The sequence below is a fragment of the Protopterus annectens genome, chromosome 2.part0 (genome assembly GCF_019279795.1).
Source record: "Protopterus annectens isolate FY-2018-M chromosome 2.part0, PAN1.0, whole genome shotgun sequence".
NCBI lineage: Eukaryota > Metazoa > Chordata > Ceratodontiformes > Protopteridae > Protopterus > Protopterus annectens.
This window is the reverse complement of record NC_056728.1, coordinates 1,810,568,382-1,810,592,038: the sequence shown is the minus strand read 5'-3', so window position 1 is coordinate 1,810,592,038 and position 23,657 is coordinate 1,810,568,382. Positions and strand designations below refer to the sequence as shown.

General features: G+C 39.9%; 1 protein-coding gene across 1 annotated transcript in view; it reads left to right on the top strand.

Annotated features, from left to right (window-relative positions):
- Positions 1–23,657, top strand: part of LOC122792890 — a 210,081-nt gene that overhangs the window by 23,496 nt on the left and 162,928 nt on the right. Inside the window, exon 2 of the mRNA XM_044060449.1 lies at positions 13,092–13,410. Within this exon, the coding sequence (XP_043916384.1) occupies positions 13,110–13,410 (301 nt within the window). The 5' untranslated portion in view covers positions 13,092–13,109. The remainder of the gene's footprint in view (positions 1–13,091; positions 13,411–23,657) is intronic.

Genomic DNA, 23,657 nt, shown 5'->3' with positions numbered 1-23,657 from the left:
ATCCGTCACCGAGATGCCACTGACCAAAGGTTTTAATTGCAGATTTAGAATGCCTGCCTGCCTTATCTTTTCTCAATGTCCAAATAATTATTCAAAAGGTAAGACAAATCAGTAATGTTGGAATTGTAAGCAAGAAAGAATGTAGAATCGGGCCAGGATGAAGTAGCAGAATCACATTGGTTAACTTCCTGGTCAGGCAACAAAGGTAGTCTGGCTTTTTTCTGTTGCGTATAAAGGCTGGATGGCAGCTCCCAGGTGGTTCTGGATGTAGCTTAGATGGCAGTACATTATGGACTTTCACGTCTGAATGAAACGATACCTCTGGTTTGTCACATGGGTCTGTTAAGTGGAATTTTGATCCTACTTCAGGGTAGTATCTTCTTGATATATTGCACATTGATCTAGGTGGGGAGTCTATCACAATGGATGGCAGTACGGGTTGTTCATAGGTTTATACTAGGCTACCTGCCCTAGGGCATTTATAAGCCTAGCCAGAATGTGTTTGGCTTTCGCCACCCATTTTAAATTTTGGGTCTTTCCAGTTGCTGCAGGTGTCTGGTAAGTACATCCCCAAAAGGGCATTACTCCATCCATTGTGCCTGATGAGGGGAGAGTAAAAGAGGCGACCGACTCCCTGATCTAGATGATGTGAATCCTTCATGATGTGGCTATATATATATAAATTTTTTTTTTTTTGTACGTGGTTTGTTGTGAGAGATGAGATTCAACTCATCAACTTGGGTCCCCAGGTCCCATTACTTCTCTGTACTTGATTTGTTTTTTTTTGGGTTTTGGATGACTATACACTTTTGGCATTGGCTGAGAGGCCATGGCTGGGGTGGCTCTGGCACCAGTATGAGGCCCTTTTGGAGGATGCTTGGTTGGGAGGATGCTTGTATGGGATGCCCAGTTTGCAGTCCCTCTGCAAAGTTGGTCCTCAGCCATCCTCCCGTGCCTGTACCTCTCATATATATATACAGAGCGAGAGGTCCCAGGACTGGTCCCAGGACTGAGCACTGTGTGAGTCTGAGTCTGCTCCAGCAATTGCAACCGTCAACAACACTGTGGGTTCTGTCAGGGAGCCAGTTTGCAATCCATTGACATTGCAAAAACCAATTATGGTCCTTTCCACCTGGGGCAAAGTGAGTACTGTGGTGGTTCTACAAAATAGAACACTAAGATTTACAATAGAAAAGCGTGGTTTCATCAATTATCTTGCAATTCTTAATGGGGGGTGTAGCAGCACCATTGTAATACTAAACTAAAGGCAATGTTTCTAGCCATTTGCACATCCAGGAGTCGGACGTTTTGAAATTTTATAGTGAACAGTCTGAAGAAGGGAAATGGCAAAATGAAGATTTTGCAAAAGGGTCTCTGGAGAGGATGCCTAAATCAACAGGTCATCTTAAATATTTGGATCCCTTGAATTCTGTAAAAAGTGATCACAGGAGCAAAGCATTTGGTAAACACCCTTGAGGTAAAAGAAAATGGCAAAGTAGAGAACTGAAAATGCCAGGAAGCAACAGAGAAACACAACATCCTGAAGAATATGGATATGAGAAATCCAGATCCAGAGACCCCATATAGGCCTGAGGAAGCAAAAGAGGAAATGGAATCTGAAGGGACAACATCTTTCTCGGGCATTAGAAACAGTCTAAAATAGAGCCCTTTTCCCCCTTTGGGACACTTGACACCTCTTGAATAGTACCCTGAATCAAAAAATTTTGAAAAACTTCTGCAAGAAAAAGGGAAGCTGTTTCTGAGGAGGCTGAGGAATGCCCATAAGAGGATGGGATTTCCACACCATAAAGTACCCTTGAATGATTGATAGAACCCAACAATCTTGAGTGATCAGAAGCCAAACTGGAAAAGGAAGAGAAAGGTGAAGAGAAATGGGAATATAAATATTATATTTTGTTGTAGTGGCCTTTTTACATAGATACATATATATATATATATATATATATATATATATATATATATATATATATATGTATTTATTACATTTATTATACATTTTCTACCATTATATTTATTATACTATATTTATCACATATTTTTATACCCATCTACTGTGTTTATTCTTACCTGCAGATTATTCATTCATACAGATTTTCAAATGTTTTCAAAAGTATTTTTGGTAAGGTTTTACTATGGAACCAATTAATTAATTAGATGCCAGCTGAATGGATTTGGTCATTATAAAAGGGTGCTAGTATTGTTAATCCTTGGCTTCTGATGAAGTCTCCGATTGGAGACAAAAGTGCTTAATCTAAGGTTCTGGTTGTATACAGGAGTATTGTTTTTTACTATTTATGGATCGTTTTGTGCAATAAACTGTTTTTTGGTGTATTCCTGGCTGCATTCAACTGACTTTTTGAAGACTTCCTTTATTGTTGACCGGGACCACATTCTGCTTTGTGATTTGTGAGGAAGTGTTTGGTTACAAGTTTTTTTGTTTGAACTTGTTTGCGAACCCGGATACGAGGAGTCACTATGATGGATAGTAGCAGCCTTTTGTCTGAACTCATCAGGGTTATCCAAACCCATTCTCAGACCGACGCAGGACCACCCTGCTCAGATAATAGTATTCCTTGCACACAGAGTAGTCCTAGGAGGGCTGGCGCGAGTAGGATGACATCAGACGCCGAAGCTGAGTGAAGAGAAAGGGCGTATGTACAAGATTATGGCCAGAGGGCTCCGAATGACGTTGCGGCAAACAAAAACGTTGTCGATAATGTTTTCGAAAGGCAGGAGATACCAGAAATGTACAAGAATTTGGATTTTCAGACCTGGATTAATCGATCACTGAAAATCAACAGGGAGAAGGGCAAAGATAAATGTGATGGTTCCACGTACAAGGACTTATGTAAGACTTTTAAATCTTTGTTAATCAAGTACAAATCCCTGGTTATTGAGAATTGGTATTTTGAAAAATGTTTGGAAGAAAAAATAATACCAAAGGGACTAAGACTTAATAAATTTCCTAACTGTGCTAAAGATGACAAAGATTTTTTTAAAACCTATTTGTGACATTTTAAATAATTGTGGGCTGGCAGTTCTAAAAGAAATGATAAAACTAAATACTAAAAATATGGAAATACTTAAAGAAATAGATATACTGTATGAAAGTATTAGTACTGATTTGTTATTCCAAGTAGATTAACACAAGAATGTTTTATTTGAGAGTGCTGCGTGATGTAGACAATACTACTAATACCAACATTAACAGGAAAATGTTAAAGTTGGAAAGGGATTTGGCTGTGTATGAAAAGGGTATGGCATACTATGTCGAATCTAAAAATAACAAATATTATAACCACAGAAGCAGTACAACCAAAAATACAATTTGGAGAGGAAAAGAGAGATACAATGATAGAGATTATACACATTTTAACCATTATGGAGAAATTAGAAGGGGAAGACAGGAGCATGACTATTTTGCTTGAGACCAACAGTATCATGCACATAATGGATATGATGTAAATGGAGTAGAACAGCACTTCACTAGAACAGCACTTCACTAGTTGTGGGGATAGCACTAACACTGTTAGGGAAGTGATCCCTTTAGACCTGGAAGAACCCAGGAGATCAGAGAGACTACGGAACCAAATGCAGCAACCCACATATGCGCAGGTGATGGAGAACAATATCCAACATGTGGCGAGATCACACAGATAACGTATGACAATCTAGCATTTAACACTAGTATAGGGGATATGAAAATAGATGTTCAAATAGATGAGAAAAAGGAAAATATCTGCACCCATAGGAATTTCAATATTTTTAATTATACTGACAAACAGATTACTGATGACTATTTTAATTTATTTATTAAAGGGTTTACTTTTGTACCCACTAACATTCCAAAAATTGAAAATATTTTGTTAGACATTAAACTGTTTACGAGAAAATTAAGCTTTACATATATGTTCAAGGATAGAAATATTGGAAGCAAGGAAAGTATACTAAAGAGAGCAAGCATATTTAATCCCCCAATACAAAATGAAATCATGAACTTTGAGAGATGTGTAACTAGGAGGATACGTATGATGAACTTGTACAATACAGAACCAGTTAGGGATTTAACTGAGGTTGAAATGAAATTATTGAAAGAGCTGAGTAATGATGATAAAATAAGAGTCATGAAACTGGACAAGGGTGGGGGTGTGGTATTCATGGACAAATGGGACTACACGACCAGAATGATGGATATTTTAGACAATGTGAAACAATATAGTAGAGTATCCAGAAATGAAATCAATATATCTTACAGACAGATTGACATAGTGGACAACCTATTGAAGGGTTTGATTGATATGGATCTTTACAATTTCCTTCGAGTCTCAAAATCAGTTATACCAGCTATTTTCGGAATACTGAAAGTCCACAAATCTGTACATGACCCACCTATGAGACCTATTGTCTCGTCCCAGGGATCTAAGACCCAACCTTTGTCAATATATGTAGATTCCAAATTGAAGCAATTCCACAAAAAATATTGTCATATTTTGGTTGATTCCTGGGATTTTTTGAAGAAGATGGGTGAGTGTCCATATAATAATGACAGTGTTTTCATCACAATAGATGTGAGAGACTTAAGTTTTCCGTCATACCACAAAAAATGGGTATGATATGGTATATTTTAACTGATATGAACTTGGTAATGAGTGATGAATTTAGGTTGGTATTAGAAAATATGGAGTTTGTTTTAAAATACAATTATGTGTACTTCCAGGGTGAATATTTTCACCAAAAAGGAGTGGCAATGGGCTCTGCCTGTGCCCCTATATACGCAAACATTATTATGCTATATTGAGAGCAAGTTCATATTTTTATCTGATTATTATAGGTACATTGGTAAATACTATAGATTTTTAGACTATATTTTTGTTGTATGGAATGGGCCACTTGACAAGATAGATGAATTCATTGAATATATCAATCATACTACGACATTTTTTAGAATTTACACATGATATTGGAAAATATTTTATACATTTTCTGGATGTGAGGTTAGACAAGGATTACACAAACAAGTGTTACAAATCCAATATATACAGGAAGGAGCATTTTTTCCAATGCTTACTTACACTTTGATAGTGACCATTCATATGTATTAAAAAGAACATTATAAAGGGGCAAATGATTAGGATGGCGAGGATGATTTCAGATGATACTGAATTCATGAAAGAGATTGAATTTGTTGGCAAAATGTTCCAGGAGAGAGGATATCCGCCAGATTTGATACAGGGTGTAAAATACCAGGTTCAAAAAGGTAGAAGTAACAATAAGTATACTCTCTTAGTTAAGAGTAGCCATGTCTACACAGTCAACGATGATGTGGATGGTAGTGTCCGAGAAATGGTGGGTGGTAACAATAACCACAAAAAGAACAAAGTTTAATAGTACACCATACTTGACCCTTACATACTATCAAGGAATAGGACAACTTAGAAAATGTATCAATGAGACCTGGGAGATGTTTAGGGAAATGGCCATCAAAACTGATGTATTTAAAAATGATATATGTTATAGTTATAGGAGGAATAAGAATATTAAGAACATCTTGGAGAAGAAGACTAATAATACACATGGGGCAAATAAAAAATGTGGAACATTTAAATGTGGTAGATGTGCACAGTGTGCATTTATAGCAGGACAAAAGGAGATTAGAATACCCAGTCTTAGAACAACCCTGGTTGCTAAAACCTATAGTAGTTATACAAAAGGGGTGGTATACCTTGTTTTCTGGAGCTACTATGTTGGGAAAACTGAACGACACATACGATCCAGAATTTATGAACATGTGAGGGACATCAACAAGCAAAATGAAAATAATGCTATGTACAGACATGTTTTTACCTGTAAGGATGCAGATTTTAAATTCTGGGTAATAGAGGAAGTAAAATGCATTGAGAGGGATGGTGATTGGGAGTCCCAACTGGAGTTAAAAGAAATGATGTGGCAACTTAGATTGGACTCTTGTTGTGGCAAGAGTCTTAATGACCACATCATTTCCATCACCCCAGCATTGAAAATGCTTGCAGCTGACCCCAAGAAATACAAATTATGACAATATTACCAATATTAAATAAAACTATTATGGATTTATTCCTAGGGCTGATTACATTTTTACATTTTATAAGATGTATTCAGCAACATATATGTTCTTTGTTATTTCATCCTTTACTTTGATTTGTATTGGAAGTGATTCCCTATACATACTCATATACATATAATCCTTAGTTTTTCATCCATTATGTGTTGTAAATATTTTATATATTGTTTGAATATTTTTTTAAACAGTATAATATGTATTCAAACAATTTTACATTCCTCAAGAATATTTATATTCCATATGAATTTTTTAAATATATCTACGAGGTTTCAAATATTATATTGTTTTATTGTAGTGGCCTTTTTACATAGATACATATTTATATATTTTAATATACATATATATTTATTGCATTTATTATATTTATTATACATTTTCTACCATTATATTTATTATACTATATTTATCACGTATTTTTATATCCTTATTTATTGTGTGTTTATACCTATCTACTGTGTTTATTCTTACCTGCAGATTATTCATTCATACAGATTTTCAAATGTTTTCAAAAGTATTTTTGGTAAGGTTTTACTTTAAAGAAAATGGAACCAATTAATTAGATGCCAGCTGAATGTATTTGGTCATTATAAAAGGGTGCTAGTATTGTTAATCCTTGGATTCTGATGAAGTCTCCGATTGGAGACGAAAGCGCTTAATCTAAGGTTCTGGTTGTATACAGGAGTATCGTTTTTACTATTTATGGATCGTTTTGTGCAATAAACTGGTTTTTGGTGTATTCCTGGCTGCATTCGAATGAATTTTTGAAGACTTCCTTTATTGTTGACCGGGACCGCATTCTGCTTTGTGATTTGTGAGGAAGTGTTTGGTTACAAATCAGTGATGTTGGAATTGTAAGAAAGAAAGAATGTAAAATCAGGCCAGGATGAAGTAGCAGAATCACATTGGTTAACTTCCTGGTCAGGCAACAAAGGTAGTCTGGCTTTTTTCTGTTGCGTATAAAGGCCGGATGGCGGCTCCCAGGTGGTTCTGGATGTAGCTTAGATGGCAGTACAACTTTCACGTCTGAATGAAACGATAACAGACTTGTCACATGGGTCTGTTAAGTGGAATTTTGATCTTACTTCAGGGTAGTATCTTCTTGATATATTGCACATTGATCTAGGTGGGGAGTCCATCACAATGGATGGCAGTACGAGTTGTGCGAAAACCAATTATGGTCCTTTCCACCTGGGGCAAAGTGAGTACTGTGGTGGTTCTACAAAATAGAACACTAAGATTTACAATAGAAAAGCGTGGTTTCATCAATTATCTTGCAATTCTTAATGGGGGGTGTAGCAGCACCATTGTAATACTAAACTAAAGGCAATGTTTCTAGCCATTTACACATCCAGGAGTCAGACATTTTGAAACTTTTATAGTGACCAGTCTGAAGAAGGGAAATGGCAAAATGAAGATTTTGCAAAAGGGTCTCTGGAGAGGATGCCTAAATCAACAGGTCATCTTAAATATTTGGATCCCTTGAATTCTGTAAAAAGTGATCACAGGAGCAAAGCATTTGGTAAACACCCTTGAGGTAATAGAAAATGGCAAAGTAGAGAACTGAAAATGCCAGGAAGCAACAGAGAAACACAACATCCTGAAGAGTATGGATCGGAATATGGAGATGAGAAATCCAGATCCAGAGACCCCATATAGGCCTGAGGAAGCAAAAGAGGAAATGGAATCTGAAGGGATAACATCTTTCTCAGACATTAGAGACAGTCTAAAATAGTGCCCTTTTCCCCCTTTGGGACACTTGACACCTCTTGAATAGTACTGCAAGAAAAGGGGAAGCTGTTTCTGAGGAGGCTAAGGAATGCCCATAAGAGGATGGGATTTCCACACCATAAAGTACCCTTGAATGATTGATGGAACCCAAGAATCTTGAGTGATCAGAAGCCAAACTGGAAAAGGAAGAGAAAGGTGAAGAGAAATGGGAATTGGCTGGGAAGGGACATAGTCATACAGCACCTGATTTGTCTAAAAAGGAAGGCTCCAGAGTCCCTGAACACTTATAAACAGGCACCACCTGTCAAGGCTCTTCAGTCTTCTTGCTTTTTAGCAGAAGGGCAGGATTGCCTATGAACAAAGGCAGACTTAGTAGGGGTAGTTTCTCTGAAACTTAAGCACAGGAGAGACTCAATGTTTAAGCTCCTATAAGGCCTTACTCTTGTCCTGAAGGGACCTGAACCAACCGAAGATTTCAGTTGAGAGGAGCATCCATCATCTTAGCCTTAGTATAATCACGTAGAGGTTGAAGCCTAAGTGTAGAATACCTCACTGAACCAAAAACAGCAGCCCTAGATATGCCATCTGCTGCATCGTAACTACATGAATGACTTTAGAGAAGTCCCTAGCAAAGTCCCTAGCGAAGAAAACAAGTTTTACCCTTAGTCTGGAAAATTGGAAATTAAGTTGACAGGCCTGGGAGAGACGACACATACCTAGACATAATGGGCCCCGATAGTTAATGGCACATAGTTAATGGCCTTAGGGTAGCAGTAGTGTAAACCACCCTGCCCATCCTTACCATAGCTCTGCTGTCCATGTCAGAAGGCAGTAACTTGTGTGAATGAACCAATTGAGACTGCTTATCTGAGGCTACAGACACTACAGAGGGGTCAGCAGCAGGACATTTATATAAAAATTAATCCTCAGGCAATCTATATAAAACCAGAGTTTTTTGGGAGTAGTGGAAAGAGAATAAGGCGCAGGAGAGGCATTGGGGGGAAAAAGCATCCAGCAAAGCCTCCAAAATGGGAGGAATAGCCACAGGCTTAGATTCCAACTGCAGCAAAACCTGACCACAATCTCAGTTTAATGTGCATGTCCCCAAAGGAAGTTTCCACAAAAAGAACATCAGGACCAATAGATTCCTCCTCCTTTCTCAGTCTATAGAAGAAGGAATTCCAGTAGACTGTTAGGGATTCATCATCAGAATCGGACTCCTCAGAAGAATCCTATTCTCTATGCCTTGTAAGGGGAGTAGAGGACCAAGGAGGAGCAGAAGCAGACACCCCTTGAGAAGGCTTTTAAGGGCATGTTAACAGTCCTCTGAGTAAAGGTCTGCCGGTCAGTATGTGGATCCCTAGGAGCAGAATAAACCTGTTTGCTCAGTTTTTTGAAGGGGACATTCCTTTAAAAAAAGGGAAGTCTCAGACCTAGGATGACAGTTGAGAACTGTAGTAGGAACTTCTTCCCCAACTAAAAATGGGAGGGCCCTTGGGGGGGGGGGGATCAAGCATGGCTCCTCCTGAACATCCAAGACAGACTCCTGCAAAGACTGTTTTGGACATGCTGCCAGGCAGATCGTCACCGGCCTCCAACACTGTTGCAGTAGAGAAATCAAACCCAACTTGGTAGCTTCTGGGTTTGTAATGCCCTCTGGAGAAAGACTTGACAAGAACAGAGCCTCTGGGCAGGAGGTATCTTCCATTGTATCTAGTGAGAAGCTTAAGTTACTGGCTTTCATAATGCAAAGAAAGGGAAGAAGGATTTTTGGGATGAATGCCTGAGAGATTGAACGAGACGTCTGGTTATGAGAAGCTCCTGGACAAAAGACACTTATGGTGGTCTTTATGGGGAGTCTGTCTCCACACTGGAATTTTAAACTTCATGTATGACATTTAACCCCAAGGAGCACAAAAGACAAGAAAAACAAACCCCAGTGGAGCACTTGTCTGCAACTGCAAAGTCATCAGCGAATGGGTGTATCTGGTCACTGAAGAACAAAAATGCTTGCAGAAAACTGGCGGAGGTGTAGACTGATGAAAAGGTATGTTCGGACTGGTGGCAAAAGTTATGACTGCAGAGTACCAGAACATCACCTTTATTCCATGTGCTACACAATGAGCGTTTTGGGTGACATTCAGCATACCTTTAAAGCAACCGGAGTATTTTGTAGACTTGCCAGATGTCTGACTTCCATGGCAGGGAATTCCAAATGTTAAGAATACTGCAGCAGTGAATATAAGGACATCTACTAGCTAGTACTGGAGAGTGTAATGGGTTGTAAGGTGGAGGGGGGCAGATGATGATCGAAGCTAGTTTAGACTCAGATTGTCAATTTTTCTAAATTTAATTGTTACATACTCCATGGCTGGCAGTTCTCATATGTACATTTTTGTAAATTAGCTGTCCTACTGGCTGCCTGCAGCTGTATTTGTCTTGGCCAAATTACATTTTAATTGTCTGACTACTGTTTGCTTTTCTTTCTTAGGTTCTTCCTGCCAATCATTAAAAGCTGACCAGCAAGAGGCTGATGTATTCCTCTTGGGTGAATTTAATTTTAATGTTGTGCAATTTTTATTTATTTTTTAAGGTCTGACCATTCTTCTAAATATCTATGTCTCTTCCATACACACCAAATGTATATATTTGCCCAGATTCCCATGCCATGGCTCATTAATACTTCTATTTGCGCATATTCTAAACCTGCTTTCATACCAAAGTGATAAATCTGCAACCATGATTAGGACTGCTTGTAGTTCCAGGAATCCACTCTTCCCTTTCGTTTTCTAATGTTTGATTGGAACCTGCTCTCATTCCAGGGTTACCACAGTCCCTGAACAAGGATATTGTGTCCTTGTGTGTGTGTTGTTGTGTTCAAAATCTCGCTAGCACACAATTTGAAGCATATCTAATTAGAATCTGCTGTCATTCCAGGTTTGTCATAGCCCTGGACAAGGATACTCTCAGGTTTCTTGAAAAAAACCTACTAACACACAATTGCACTGAAAACATATTGGTATAAAATATAGATCACGCAGTCATACAGTTCTCCCTTTCATCATAGCACCAAACTGTTGAATTTCCTTTATTGTAAAGAAAGGCACATGCATCGGAGACCAGGCAATCATAAACCTGAGTTACAAAAATCAATACTCTATACTTTACTTTTCTTGATTAGTAGCAAAATTGTAACAATTTTATAAGGCTGCCGCAACCAATTAGAAGTAGCACAACAGTATTAATTTTGCTGAGATCTCCTGTCTGCTTGTTTGACTTTCCATATTGGGCGCATCATTCTAGATTCCATGATGAAATATTCTACATTGAACAAATCGTGTACTTTACTAACCCTGTCAGCATTTGCTGATGATATGTATGTAAGCTAATGGTTACATACTGAAGGACGTTGCTGTGAAAGCATATTAGAAATAAGGTGTATACACGCACGTTTCCCTTCTCTGTTCTTATCAACCTTTACAGTGCATTTCAAAACAGTAGTGAGGTAAAATAAAACACTGGGCATGTACTGATTTCGGAACACCTTTTTATGGTGACTAAACTCCTTGACATGAGTGAGAGCTGTGCTAATTAAGAACACCTGTGCTGCTTTAGCTCATTTTGATTGGGATTTTTGGTATTCAACAGTTCCTAACAAAATTTAAGAGTGCAGCCTTTTATTTTACATGTCTTTGTATATTTGGTAATGTGACCATTGGCAGTAACTACACACTAGGTATTAGTTGTATTTTCTCTAGTAATAGAGTAGATCTTTGCTAGCGTAGTCTTCCCTTTTTCTTTTTATCTGTTTCTATGTATTGAGCATGTACTTGCACTGCTGTTCAGTGTTGCTTCTGAAGTGGAGTGACCACTATTTTGTGTACAAAGGTGAAATTGTGAAAATTAACTGTAAAGCATTACATTATTTTTTAATTGGTTCACCTTTAAAGCAATGGGACAGTTGACTGTGGCAGCTGAAACTGGGGGATGCTATGGTAACAAAGACTGGAAATTTAATAGATTTGTTGCTTTGTGCATGCTACATTATTCTGCACCATGGTCTGTGGATGATGTGCCATGTGACCATAATGATTTGGCTGTTTATACAGGAATCTACATTTATGCATCATCGGAACTATGGTGGCTTATTGCAGAATGTCATAACCTGAGAATTCCTTGATCTACTTCATTCAGGTTGCACTATACAGATACGTGCATTCTTCTGACATCTTTTGCCTATTTCGCCTCCTTTTAATCCCAGTTATTAACTTGACCTTGTACCATGCTCCATTTTCTAGGGGGGTAATTTAATTATTTGGTATACTGATACTGGGCTAGCTGTATAATAGTGGACTCTACATCTCTTGTTGATTTGTGTTGCACCCCTGCATAGACTGAATGCATGCAGCATTTTACCTTTACTAGTAAACATGAGGCAAATAAGCACTTTGATTGCTGTGGTCTCCTTTGAAGAAATACCTGGTCGTTTGTTGCCAATTCCCAACTTCATTTAACACATTTTACTGTTGAATTGTGCAATTGAATGCCCTTGTCCCAAAGCAAGCTGTGTGATGGTAAAAATGGGTTTTTCATAACCTTACCTTTAACTACAAGTTCAGTGGTTGTATTCATTGATTTTAAGTGATCACAGTTCTTCACTGATCTTTTTGTGGTGCTGTGAAGCGCTATACTGTATATATTTTTAATAGAGTTTTGGGGTAGTTGCAGCTTTCTTTGAAGGAAAACAGTTATGAAAGAGGTCACACCACAAAGTACAACTATTCCGTTTCCCGTTTCCTCCTGGTGTTTAGGGATATTCATCAGTGTGCTATTTGAAGCAGATTAGTAGCAAATCCAGTTGCCTCTTGTGTTAAATCACTTTTGAAGGATCACCGCATAGTCCAGTGATTTCTTCTTGTAGTTGTGGATACTATGCATTGTCTTGTCCTCGCTGAAGTTTTTCAGGTCTTTACTCCAGTGACCTTTCTACCTCCTAATCTGTGTGGCATGCTAGTTTACTCTGATTTGCATTACTGTTTTAAATGTCTGGCTCTGAAGAAGTTTGAGAGATTAACAATCAATGTATTGAGCTCTGTCAGCATACCACAGAAAAAGTAGCAGAGGTTGATTTGTACTGTACTGATGTAGTGGTCTAGTATAGATTCTTGTTTTACACCCCCCCCCCCCCCCCCCATGTGCAACAGTCTCCAGATATACATTTCTCTTTCTGTCCTCCATTCAGGTTTGCTTCAAGAAACCCATGGACCTCTTTAGTAAAAAGCAAAGGTTTTTAGAATCGCCACCAAGGAAGGTCAAAGTGAAAAGACAGTCTTCCTGGCCTTGCTCCCCCAAGCCATGTGATCAAGTAGATGGAAAGCAAACGCCACTGAAAAATCTGCATCAGGCATCTCTCTTGGGACTTCTAAAAATGTCCAAGTCAAAAAGAATTGTAAAGGAGAGTAAGTGGTTTTCAATGGAAGACTGTAGCATGCAGCACTTAAATCTGTCCTGTGAAAAAAAGACTGCCGGCATGGAATGGACCTCTGAAGGAGTGGCCAACTGTAAGATGCAATTTATATTGGATTTTTTTATTTGTATTGCGTACACTTTATTGGCTAACAATTTCTAAATTCTTGTGTAATCGGTGTTTGTGACTGAAGCACTTGGTGTTTGAACCATTTGTGCATCTAATATTACTTAATCTTGCTTGCCACTTGCCTTTTTAATTTAATAGCCTGAGGCATACTGCTTAAAAAAAAAAAAAAACCTTCCCAGAAGACTCATTTATTTAGACAAATTTGAGTTTGGATGTGGTTGAGTGTATTGAGTACATGAGAAAAGGAAATCTTTCAGTTTTTGATATACTGAAGTGTGGCGAGTGTGTGTAATGGAGATTCATGTTTTGCAGTAATCATATATTGGATATTTTAGTAGTCAAGACTACATAGAGAATGAGTGGAGCAAAAGATCTTCCCACCTTACGAAGGTGGCAATCCTAATAGTATGGCATCTTATTAGGGTGGTTTTACAAGTCTGGTAGAAACATTAAGGTGAGTCATAATTCTTATGTCACACACTATTGTATGAAAAGCAAGCTTTAAGAAATAATGCCTTGGCATTAAGAGGGACAACTAAGGTATGTGGTGACTTTAACAAAGTGCACAGTCATTCTTGACTGATTATTTATTTATTTTTGTGTGCATTTAATGCCAGTACTTTCAGGAGCTGTGTAAGCTGTTGCACACAGTTCCAGCAAGTAACCTGTCCATGTTGCAGGCTGTCTTGTGCAGTGTGGCAGCAGCATTCTTTGGAGCTTGGCCCCAGAAAGTGATAGCTGCAATGGTCTTCCTGTTAGCGGCTTTTATAATCTTCTCTCTTGCATGGCAAGAAAATGGGAGCATCGGATCAAGCAATGGTTACAGCAAATTTTTAATGTTCCGATTTGTACCTCTTGGGTACATGAGAAGAGTTTTAGGAGCATTCATTCGAGTTGCCTACACATCTGTGCAACATTTAGATTGCTATAGACAGATGCATCTCAAATGTATTTAACAAGTTTTGATACCCCAGGGCTATTTTAGGAGGTATCTGTATGCTTTGGCATGGGTGGCCATGCACTTGTTGGCTGCCTTCCTCTGGTAGAAGCAGAGGTGCCAGACCATAAGTTTCTGATTTCACCATCCACTGGTCAAAGTTGCACTTGAATTTGGTTAGGCAAGAACTTGCTTCACATGGATGGGAAGCCTGTTATGGAGAATAGGTCATCTCTTGAGACACTTCTGCCCCTCCCAACATGTTATTTATGTTGTAGACAAGGTTTAGGTCCCTGGATTGGGTAATTCTGTTGCTATTTGTTTTAGGTCCGTCAGAGCAGGATCAGAGGATGCTTTGCTGAGAACTGTCTACAGTAAACTTGGTTAAACTGGCACCCATGGAGATTGGTAGATGGCCGGATAGCTGTGGTTTCTGGTTGCTTGAGAGTTACTGTTAAAAACGGGCGTGACTAATACTGTACCATATGCTATTTGTTTGTTTGACTTGTTCTCAGGTTGGGGGGAGAGGGGATTTATTCCTATTTTCCTTTTTAAAACTCCTTAAAACTCTTTAAAAAAATAAAAACATAAGGTATGTTTCTGCAAGGGGAAAACAGTGCAGCATGTGAAAATTGTACTATAGCTCTTCGATTGTCGCTGGTTGCTTGAGCTCCAGTTAACAGTTTACTGTACGTCTGGCCTACAAATCTCAGAGACTTGAGTACAGAGATTAGATTTTGAGGCTGTCTTTGTAGGACACAACCTCCGTTGTTACATGTGCCTGAATAGGTACATACCAAACGGGACATTGTACTCCATGATTGGTTTGATAAGTGGGTCAGAACCAAGCCTTGAATTCACTAGAGACTGGCCTCTCTGTGGGGGTAAGACTCCCTTTTCCTAACCTGCGAGCCAGCTGGCAATCCAGTGGGTAATACAAATACTTATGCCTAATTTCACAAGTTATCTACGGTGCAAGTGAGGTAATGCTTTTGCCAGATCAAAGTAGGCAACGTACACCATTTTTACACTTGTCCATTGCTTTAATGACATTCCCAAAGTCCATCAGGTGGGGTAGGCATGGCCTGCCCTTGACAAAACCTGTCTGAGTGCTAGCAGTTAATGTAGCTGAATGTCACACACATGTGACATGTTGCTGATGAGTACTGCTGTTGGATAAGTGGCAGGGACAGCCTTTGAAATGTAACCTTAGGCCAAGGGCTCAGTGGCACACCTAATATCAGTGAGTACCATTCTCCACTCACTAGGTCTTACCTTTGAGTCCTTTTTATAAGATGACCAAACAACTTTCAGAGTTAAAGCAGCACCTCTTCTCTGTGGTTTTCACACTTCACATGGCTTCTTAATCTGTTTTCCACTGTTTGCACCCACTCCATTCACAGCCTTAAGCTTTTTTCCTTAATTGATGCATTCTTGATAAATATCAGATACCAGTGAATTTTGGCAGATGTTTTGTGTGTTCTCACTTTTATGTGTCTAGCAATTCCCTATCAGGCTTCTTAAAGCTAGAGGCTTGTATTTTTTATCTTGTACATCACTCATATCACTGAAACCCTTCTAATGGTATGTTTTACTGAATTGTATAGAATGAATAGGTTAGAGTACTGGTATATAAACCAGCATCAGTCTTCTAGGTCTCGCCCACAACTAGGGTGAAGGAGAACAAAAATGATAACGAATTCAGTGTCTGGCAAACAGATTTTGATGCAGATTACTGTGTGAGCAGACTAAGCCTTTTACAGAATCTAGGGTTTAGGGACCTTTAAAAATAATAGATGATAAGTGGTCCACTGGTGAAGGTGCCATGGTAACAAATTTCTCCCACAGGAGGGTAAATTTGCATTGAGTGAGCACAGTTTATGGAATAAGCTCACGAATGAAGTAAATTATTTCGGTTTAATTCAATGTCCAGAGAGAGATCCTAACTTTGGGCAACGTGCCCGCAAAGAAAGGAGGCCATGTCAGAAGTGTTCAATGATTATTAGAGAAAATAGTCCACACTCTGCCTCCTTTTTTCTTTTTTTTTGTGATTATCTACGGATAATGGTTTATTTGCATTCATGTACAAGTTCTTTGCAAGTCTGCCCTTGTTCAGATGTCTTGTCTCTTTCTCTCTGTCAAAAGGTATGACACAGGGAGGGTAAGTTAGGAAAGTCTGAGTACTGATACTCCAGACATGGCATGTATCTCTTGATTGCTGTAAGTAGCCACTGCTGAGGGATAGAATCCTGACTACAATCTGAATGGCCCATATTATCTACTGACTGGTGCTGGGGAGGACTGGAGTGAGAAGCTGACATGGGCATGCCCATCTTTGAGTGGCAGTTTTGCTTACTGCTTTACATCACTGGCAGGAAGGTTAAGTGATCAGTCCTAAGCCTAGCAAGTAATCTGATTAGTGAGGTAGCATGTGTACATCTCCTGAGAGGAAGTGATGGTGATGCTTGCAGCCATCTGGGGAGGGGAGTAAGAATAGTTTGTCAGCCTGCTGCCACACCTCTCATTTCTGAAGGTACATTGAGCAACTGCTTAGTTCATACAGCCCGAAAGCTATCTTTGTCTGGTCTGACGTGTTCTGTTACTGTTTACATGATTTTTAAAGTCATTGCTGAAATTGAAATGATTATATTTACTGTAGAATGATCTTCAGTCATTGTTGGTTCAGACTTGCATTTTTAATGGGATACGATTTTCCTTGTGTGTAAAATACTTTGAGAACTATGGAAAGAGTTGCAGTTGCACTGTGTAAGTAGTAAATGTAACATTTTATTACACATAATCTTATAGACATTTAAACTGAAAAATAATAGGGTGTGTTTTATCACTACACAACACTGTTTCTAGAACTTGAATCTGTTTTTAGGGAAGGTGTGTTTTTAAAGTATTGCATGGAGAGAGCCCCAATGTTTAGTGAGAGGGAGCTAATCTGCCCCCCCCCCCCCAGGTGGCATATACTTGGGAGTTTCTGCCCAATAGATTAGGTAGAGTTTTACCTGCATGATAAGGATCCGTTCTAGCTGCTAATGGGCTGTATTCATTCCACCACTGACTGTGTAGCAGATCAGTTTTTGCTTATGGAATGATGGGAATAAAGACGGGCTGTCATTGACAGGTGTTTGTAAACTAATTTGCATTTTGTGTTGAGACAGGTGTATAGATTGAAAAGTTAGTATTGATACTGCTCTAGGAATGTACAGCAGATTTTAGCTCTGGAGAACCATGTTAATCTTCCACCTCCTGAAAATATTTCTTTAAATCTCTGTTCTCCACCATCATATGGGAAGTGTCCAGAGTTCCTGTTTATTCTCTTGCTGAAGCAGAATTAGTGCTATGCCCAAACGGGTGTTATTGCAATAACATTTAGGGATGTGTTGATGGAAGCCACTGGTGAGGAAGAGTATCTAGTAGATCTTTATTTCACTGCTAGCAGGGATGGTTGTATGGAGTACTATGGCAGTTGCTGAAGGGAAGACCCCTGTTGTATCAGGTTTGTGTGTATATACAAAGTGCTCCAGAAGCCAGTTCTGTCTGGCAAGGGAACATTGACAGCACCCTACCTCCCTCCCCCCCAAAAAAAACGGGGTGAAGAAATGCTGACTTAACCTCCTGACAGTTTTTTCAGTTAGACTTGCTCAAAACTTCAGATTTCGATGTGTCCATTTTGAAGAAGCTGTTCTAAAAGCACCTTTTGATTAGTTTCCAACTCTGTAGTTAAGGCCATTGGAGCTTGTTGCCTTCTGTAGCAAGTTAATTAGACCTAATGAGAGCATCCAGAAGTGTTGAGAGTGTCTAACCTGTTTTTACAGTTTTGCGTAGAATATGGAGATGGTTCTTCTGGCTTGCTAAACTGGGTGGTGGACTGCATTGTTTAAAGTAACTACCTCTTGGCACCTCTTCATTGCTGAGAAAGTTAAGGTCCTCATTTTCAGTAAAAGGTGCAAAGAGTGTGATGAACTGTACTGCTGAGCCTTCCTTGGAAAACCTGTGCCAGTGGCGAATCTCTGTTTAATTCAGCCTATGACCCCTGGAGAGCACTCTGCCTGACTGTGGATCAGTTCTTTGTGCTTTCATAAATATTTGAAGGGGTCACTGGTGCTTTCCATTCCTGCTTTCATGTGTTGTAGAGTTGGGAAAGGTCTCTACGTTATTATCCAATAATGTCTTGCATGTAGGATCTTGACACTGCTACTCTATGCCATTTGGTCCTTGTGTGTGTATAAATACAGTGGATATAAAAAGTGTACACACCCCTGTTAAAATGCCAGGTTTTTGTGATATAAAAAACTGATCACAAATATTCCCACCTTTTTTAGTGTGACCTATAAACTGTACAATTCAGTTGAAAAACAAATCTATGGGGGGGGGGGATATAAAAAATAAAAAAAAAGTACAATAAGCTGGTAGCAAAAGTGTGCATACCCTTAAACTAATGCTATGTTGCAGCACCTTTTGATATAATTACAACATTCAGTCATCTTGGGTAGGAGTCTGTCAGCATGGCACATCTTGACTGGGCAATATTTGCCCACTCTTCCTTGGAAAAGTGCTACAAATCTGTCAGATTGCAAGGGCATCTCTTGTGCACAGCCGTCTTCAGGTCACCCCGCATATTTTCTATTGGATTTCGGTCTGTGCTCTGGCTGGGCCATTCCACTAATTTTTCTTCTGGTGAAGCCATTCTTTTGTTGATTTTGGATGTATGCTTGAGATCCATTGTCAATGTTGAAAGGTGAAATTCCTCTTCATCTTCATCTTTCTAGAAGATGCCTGAAGGTTTTGGGCCAAAAGTGACTGGTATTGGGAAGTGTTCATAATTCCCTCCACCTTGACTAAAGCCCCAGTTCCAGCTGAAGAAAAGCAACCCCAAAGCATGATACTGACAACAACCATGCTTCACTGTGGAGATGGTGTTCTTTTGGTGATGCAAAGTGTTGATCTGATAATCTTCACCTAATCCTTGACTGTGGGCTCAGTTCCGAACCCTCGGAACCAAGACTGCTGTTTTCCACTCGCACTCCCCAAACTTTTGAGCCCAGTTCTACCCATAATGCTCCTCAGATCTTGTTTTCCACATCGCAGACCAATTGTGCCTTCATCATGTCTTGAGCCTTGGTGAATATTTGAGAGTTTTATAAAAACTTATTTTCAATATCTTTACCTATAAAATCTGTAATAGTTAATTCTGTCTACCCCGCTCTCTTCTAACCCTTATTTTTCTTTTACTGTGAGGTATTTCTCCTACTTATCATTGTTGGTAACTTCCTCTCTTTACCCTTAGGCTAATCTCATTAACCATCGTTGGTATTTTTCCACTTCCTTGACAGGTGTGGAGGCGGTCTCCTCTGTGTAGGGTGTGACCCCGGTTCCAAAGCAGTTTCTCTCAAAATTGGCCTTAGTTGATTTTGAGTGCTCGTATTTTTTACTAATAATGATCAGGGGTGACTTCCCTTTTATGGATTTTGTTCTATCATGTAATAGCTTTCTCCTCTTATTGTAAAGTTTGTTAATGGCTGGGGTCCACCAGACTGGACGTTTGCCCTTTGTGGAAAGAGTCTTGGTTTTATTTGGGATTGCCTGATCCATGCAGTCCTGGAGGTGTTCATAGAAGGCATTTGTAAGGGCTTCCGCAGCTTGGGTTGTGGTTTCCACTGGCTCAGGGCCTTGAAGGATACCACACCAGTCTTGAGTAGTGTGAAGTTTGCTTTAGAAGTTCTTCACTATGGTCTTTTTGTTTGGGGTGGGGGCGGGATGTGGATTTCCAGTGAGATTAGTTTATGATCAGATCTCACCAATGAGGGATATACTTCGGTGTGGAGCATTTTGTCCCCATGTTTGTGACAATGAGATCTAGTATATTTTCTCCTCTCGTGGGAACAGTGACTAGCTGTTCCATGGCATTTAATTTATGAACTCCAGGAACCGTTGGGCTAGAAAGTTAGGGCTTGAGTAATGTTCCCAGTCTATATTCGGGTAGTTGAAGTCACCCAATATGATGGTGTTTGGAGATACATTTATACCCTCCAGTGTCTTCAGGAAGGCTGTGTGGGGTTCCTGAGTTTGAGAGGGTGGCCTGTAGCATGCTACAATTTGTAGAGCAGTTTTGCCTATGGTTAGTTGCACCTGGATGGTTTCTGAAGCTTGCGTTGCCACCAACCTGGAGGTGTGGGTATCCTTTATGAATATGGATACACCCCTCCTTTTGTGGTGTGGTCCGGGTTTTGGGGCGGAGCATGATATGAGGTAAAACCTAATAGTGCCGGGGTGCTCTCAGGAGCCTTGAACCAGGTTTCAGTTACAGCACAGACATCGATGTTCTCCATACTGAGAAGGGCCTTGAGTGCGTACATTTTGAGATTTAGACTTCTGGCATTGAGCAGCATTACCCTCAGTTTCTTCCCATTTTTGTTTTCTAGGGTGGTAGGTTTAGAATTTGAGCCTTGCCTAAAAGGCACTATGGGGTGGCAAGAGCCTTAGCCAATATCCGAATCCCAGGGTGACAGGTGCAAGCCATCCCTTGCGAAGCAGCGTGGCTTGTCAAGCATGTCATCCCAGGCAGACAGACACTGGATCCCCTTTGAATGACACCAGACATTAAGCCAATTGTTAAAGCTGATCATCTTGTCTCTATATTGTGGCATCATTCTTGGTGAAGGAAGGATACTGCTCAGGGTTAGGGTCATACCTGCCTGGGCTACATAATCAGAGAGCTCCTCTATGTCTCTTTTCATGTAGTCCAGGGAGGCAATGCGTCTCGGGTCGTTCACACCAGCATGGACAATGACTGTCATATTTGTACTTGCCGTGGAGTGACCCGAGTGCTTGTGTTATGTGGCGGATTCTAGCAACCGATAGGCAGCTTACTGTGACCCTCTCCTTGTTCAGCCTGGTGAGTGGGACGTCAGTGTGTCTGACTATGGAGTCACCTATGGCAAGTATGTTTGGTGTTGTATTTGGCCTTAAGGGCTGTGACTGCTTTGCACACTGCTTTTGTGGTTTATGTGTTGCTTGTGGGGTGTCTTGAGGTAGCAGTTGTTTGGGTGTCTGCTTTGGAGGCCTCTGCTGTTTAGGTAAATTTTTACTCGGAGCCTCCGAGTATGTCTTTGTGTGTTTATGTGTTTGATTCAGTGGAGTGGTAGCATTATGTGAGGCTGGTTTTGTGGTGTGTGTAGTTGCCTTCTCCTCCTGTCTGGTCTTGCCAGTCCTGAGTTGAGAGAGCTCAGCCTCCAGTTTGGCTAAATAGCTGCATCTCTCGCAAGTATTTGTGTTATGTGGGAGGAGGAGAGGGTTGTCTGTGTACATGAGGCAGCTATAACATTGCCTCAAGATTCCCAGATTCACCAGCTGGACCGGAGAGAAGATTGACAACTGACCTTTGGACATGCTAGAATAATATTGGGAATTCCTTAATTGAAAACAAGGGCCAGTGGGGAGTGAGGGTGTAGTGCTTTTAATTTTAGTGCTGACTTATATAATTGCTTTAGTGAGCAAGTGCCAGGTAACTTGAGTGCAATGTGTTACAAGTAACTAAATGCAAAAACGACAAACAGTAACTTTCTTTTCAAGTGAAACAAGGAAATAAGTACAGTAAGCAATGCAGATATCACTAGTGATCCACAGAAGCGCTGAGAAGTTGCGTATTAGGTGGAATTAGCTTCCAGGAAATAACAAGCAAACAAACAACAAGCATATAAACAAAGCTAGATTCAGCAGGCCTGGATCTAGTCTATGCTAAACAAACAAGGTGAACCAATTTCAGTAAGATACATTTCAAATATTCAGGCACTATAAACCTTTAACCAGAAATTCCCAGCTCAGAAGGGCAGAGTCCAGCCTCTTCTCCCACAAGAGTGCAGACCACGAACCTTCTTAATGTAAAATAACTGGCCTGAAGCCCAAGTGCCTAAACCAGAACTAATACACTTGGACACTGGGCTCTCAATCAGCAGTTCCCAACTTAGAAGGATGAAAGCTACCTGTCCTGCCACCACAGTGCTTGCCACAAACCTTCCTAATGTAAAACAACTGGTCTGAAGCCACAGGGAGGGTAAGTTAGGAAAGTCTGAGTACCGATACTCCAGACATGGCATGTATCTCTTTATTGCTGTAAGTAGCCACTGCTGAGGGATAGAATCCTGACTACAATCTGAATGGCCCATATTATCTACTGACTGGTGCTGGGGAGGACTGGAGTGAGAAGCTGACATGGGCATGCCCATCTTTGAGTGGCAGTTTTGCTTACTGCTTTACATCACTGGCAGGAAGGTTAAGTGATCAGTCCTAAGCCAAGCAAGTAATCTGATTAGTGAGGTAGCATGTGTACATCTCCTGAGAGGAAGTGATGGTGATGCTTGCAGCCATCTGGGGAGGGGAGTAAGAATAGTTTGCCAGCCTGCTGCCACACCTCTCATTTCTGAAGGTACATTGAGCAACTGCTTAGTTCATACAGCCCGAAAGCTATCTTTGTCTGGTCTGACGTGTTCTGTTACTGTTTACATGATTTTTAAAGTCATTGCTGAAATTGAAATGACTATATTTACTGTAGAATGATCTTCAGTAATTGTTGGTTCAGACTTGCATTTTTAATGGGATACGATTTTCCTTGTGTGTAAAATACTTTGAGAACTATGGAAAGAGTTGCAGTTGCACTGTGTAAGTAGTAAATGTAGCATTTTATTACACATAATCTTATAGACATTTAAACTGAAAAATAATAGGGTGTGTTTTATCACTACACAACACTGTTTCTAGAACTTGAATCTGTTTTTAGGGAAGGTGTGTTTTTAAAGTATTGCACGGAGAGAGCCCCAATGTTTAGTGAGAGGGAGCTAATCTGTCCCCCCCCCCCCCCAGGTGGCATATACTTGGGAGTTTCTGCCCAATAGATTAGGTAGAGTTTTACCTGCATGATGAGGATCCGTTCTAGCTGCTAATGGGCTGTATTCATTCCACCACTGACTGTGTAGCAGATCAGTTTTTGCTTATGGAATGATGGGAATAAAGACGGGCTGTCATTGACAGGTGTTTGTAAACTAATTTGCATTTTGTGTTGAGACCGGTGTGTAGATTGAAAAGTTAGTATTGATACTGCTCTAGGAATGTACAGCAGATTTTAGCTCTGGAGAACCATGTTAATCTTCCACCTCCTGAAAATATTTCTTTAAATCTCTGTTCTCCACCATCATATGGGAAGTGTCCAGAGTTCCTGTTTATTCTCTTGCTGAAGCAGAATTAGTGCTATGCCCAAACGGGTGTTA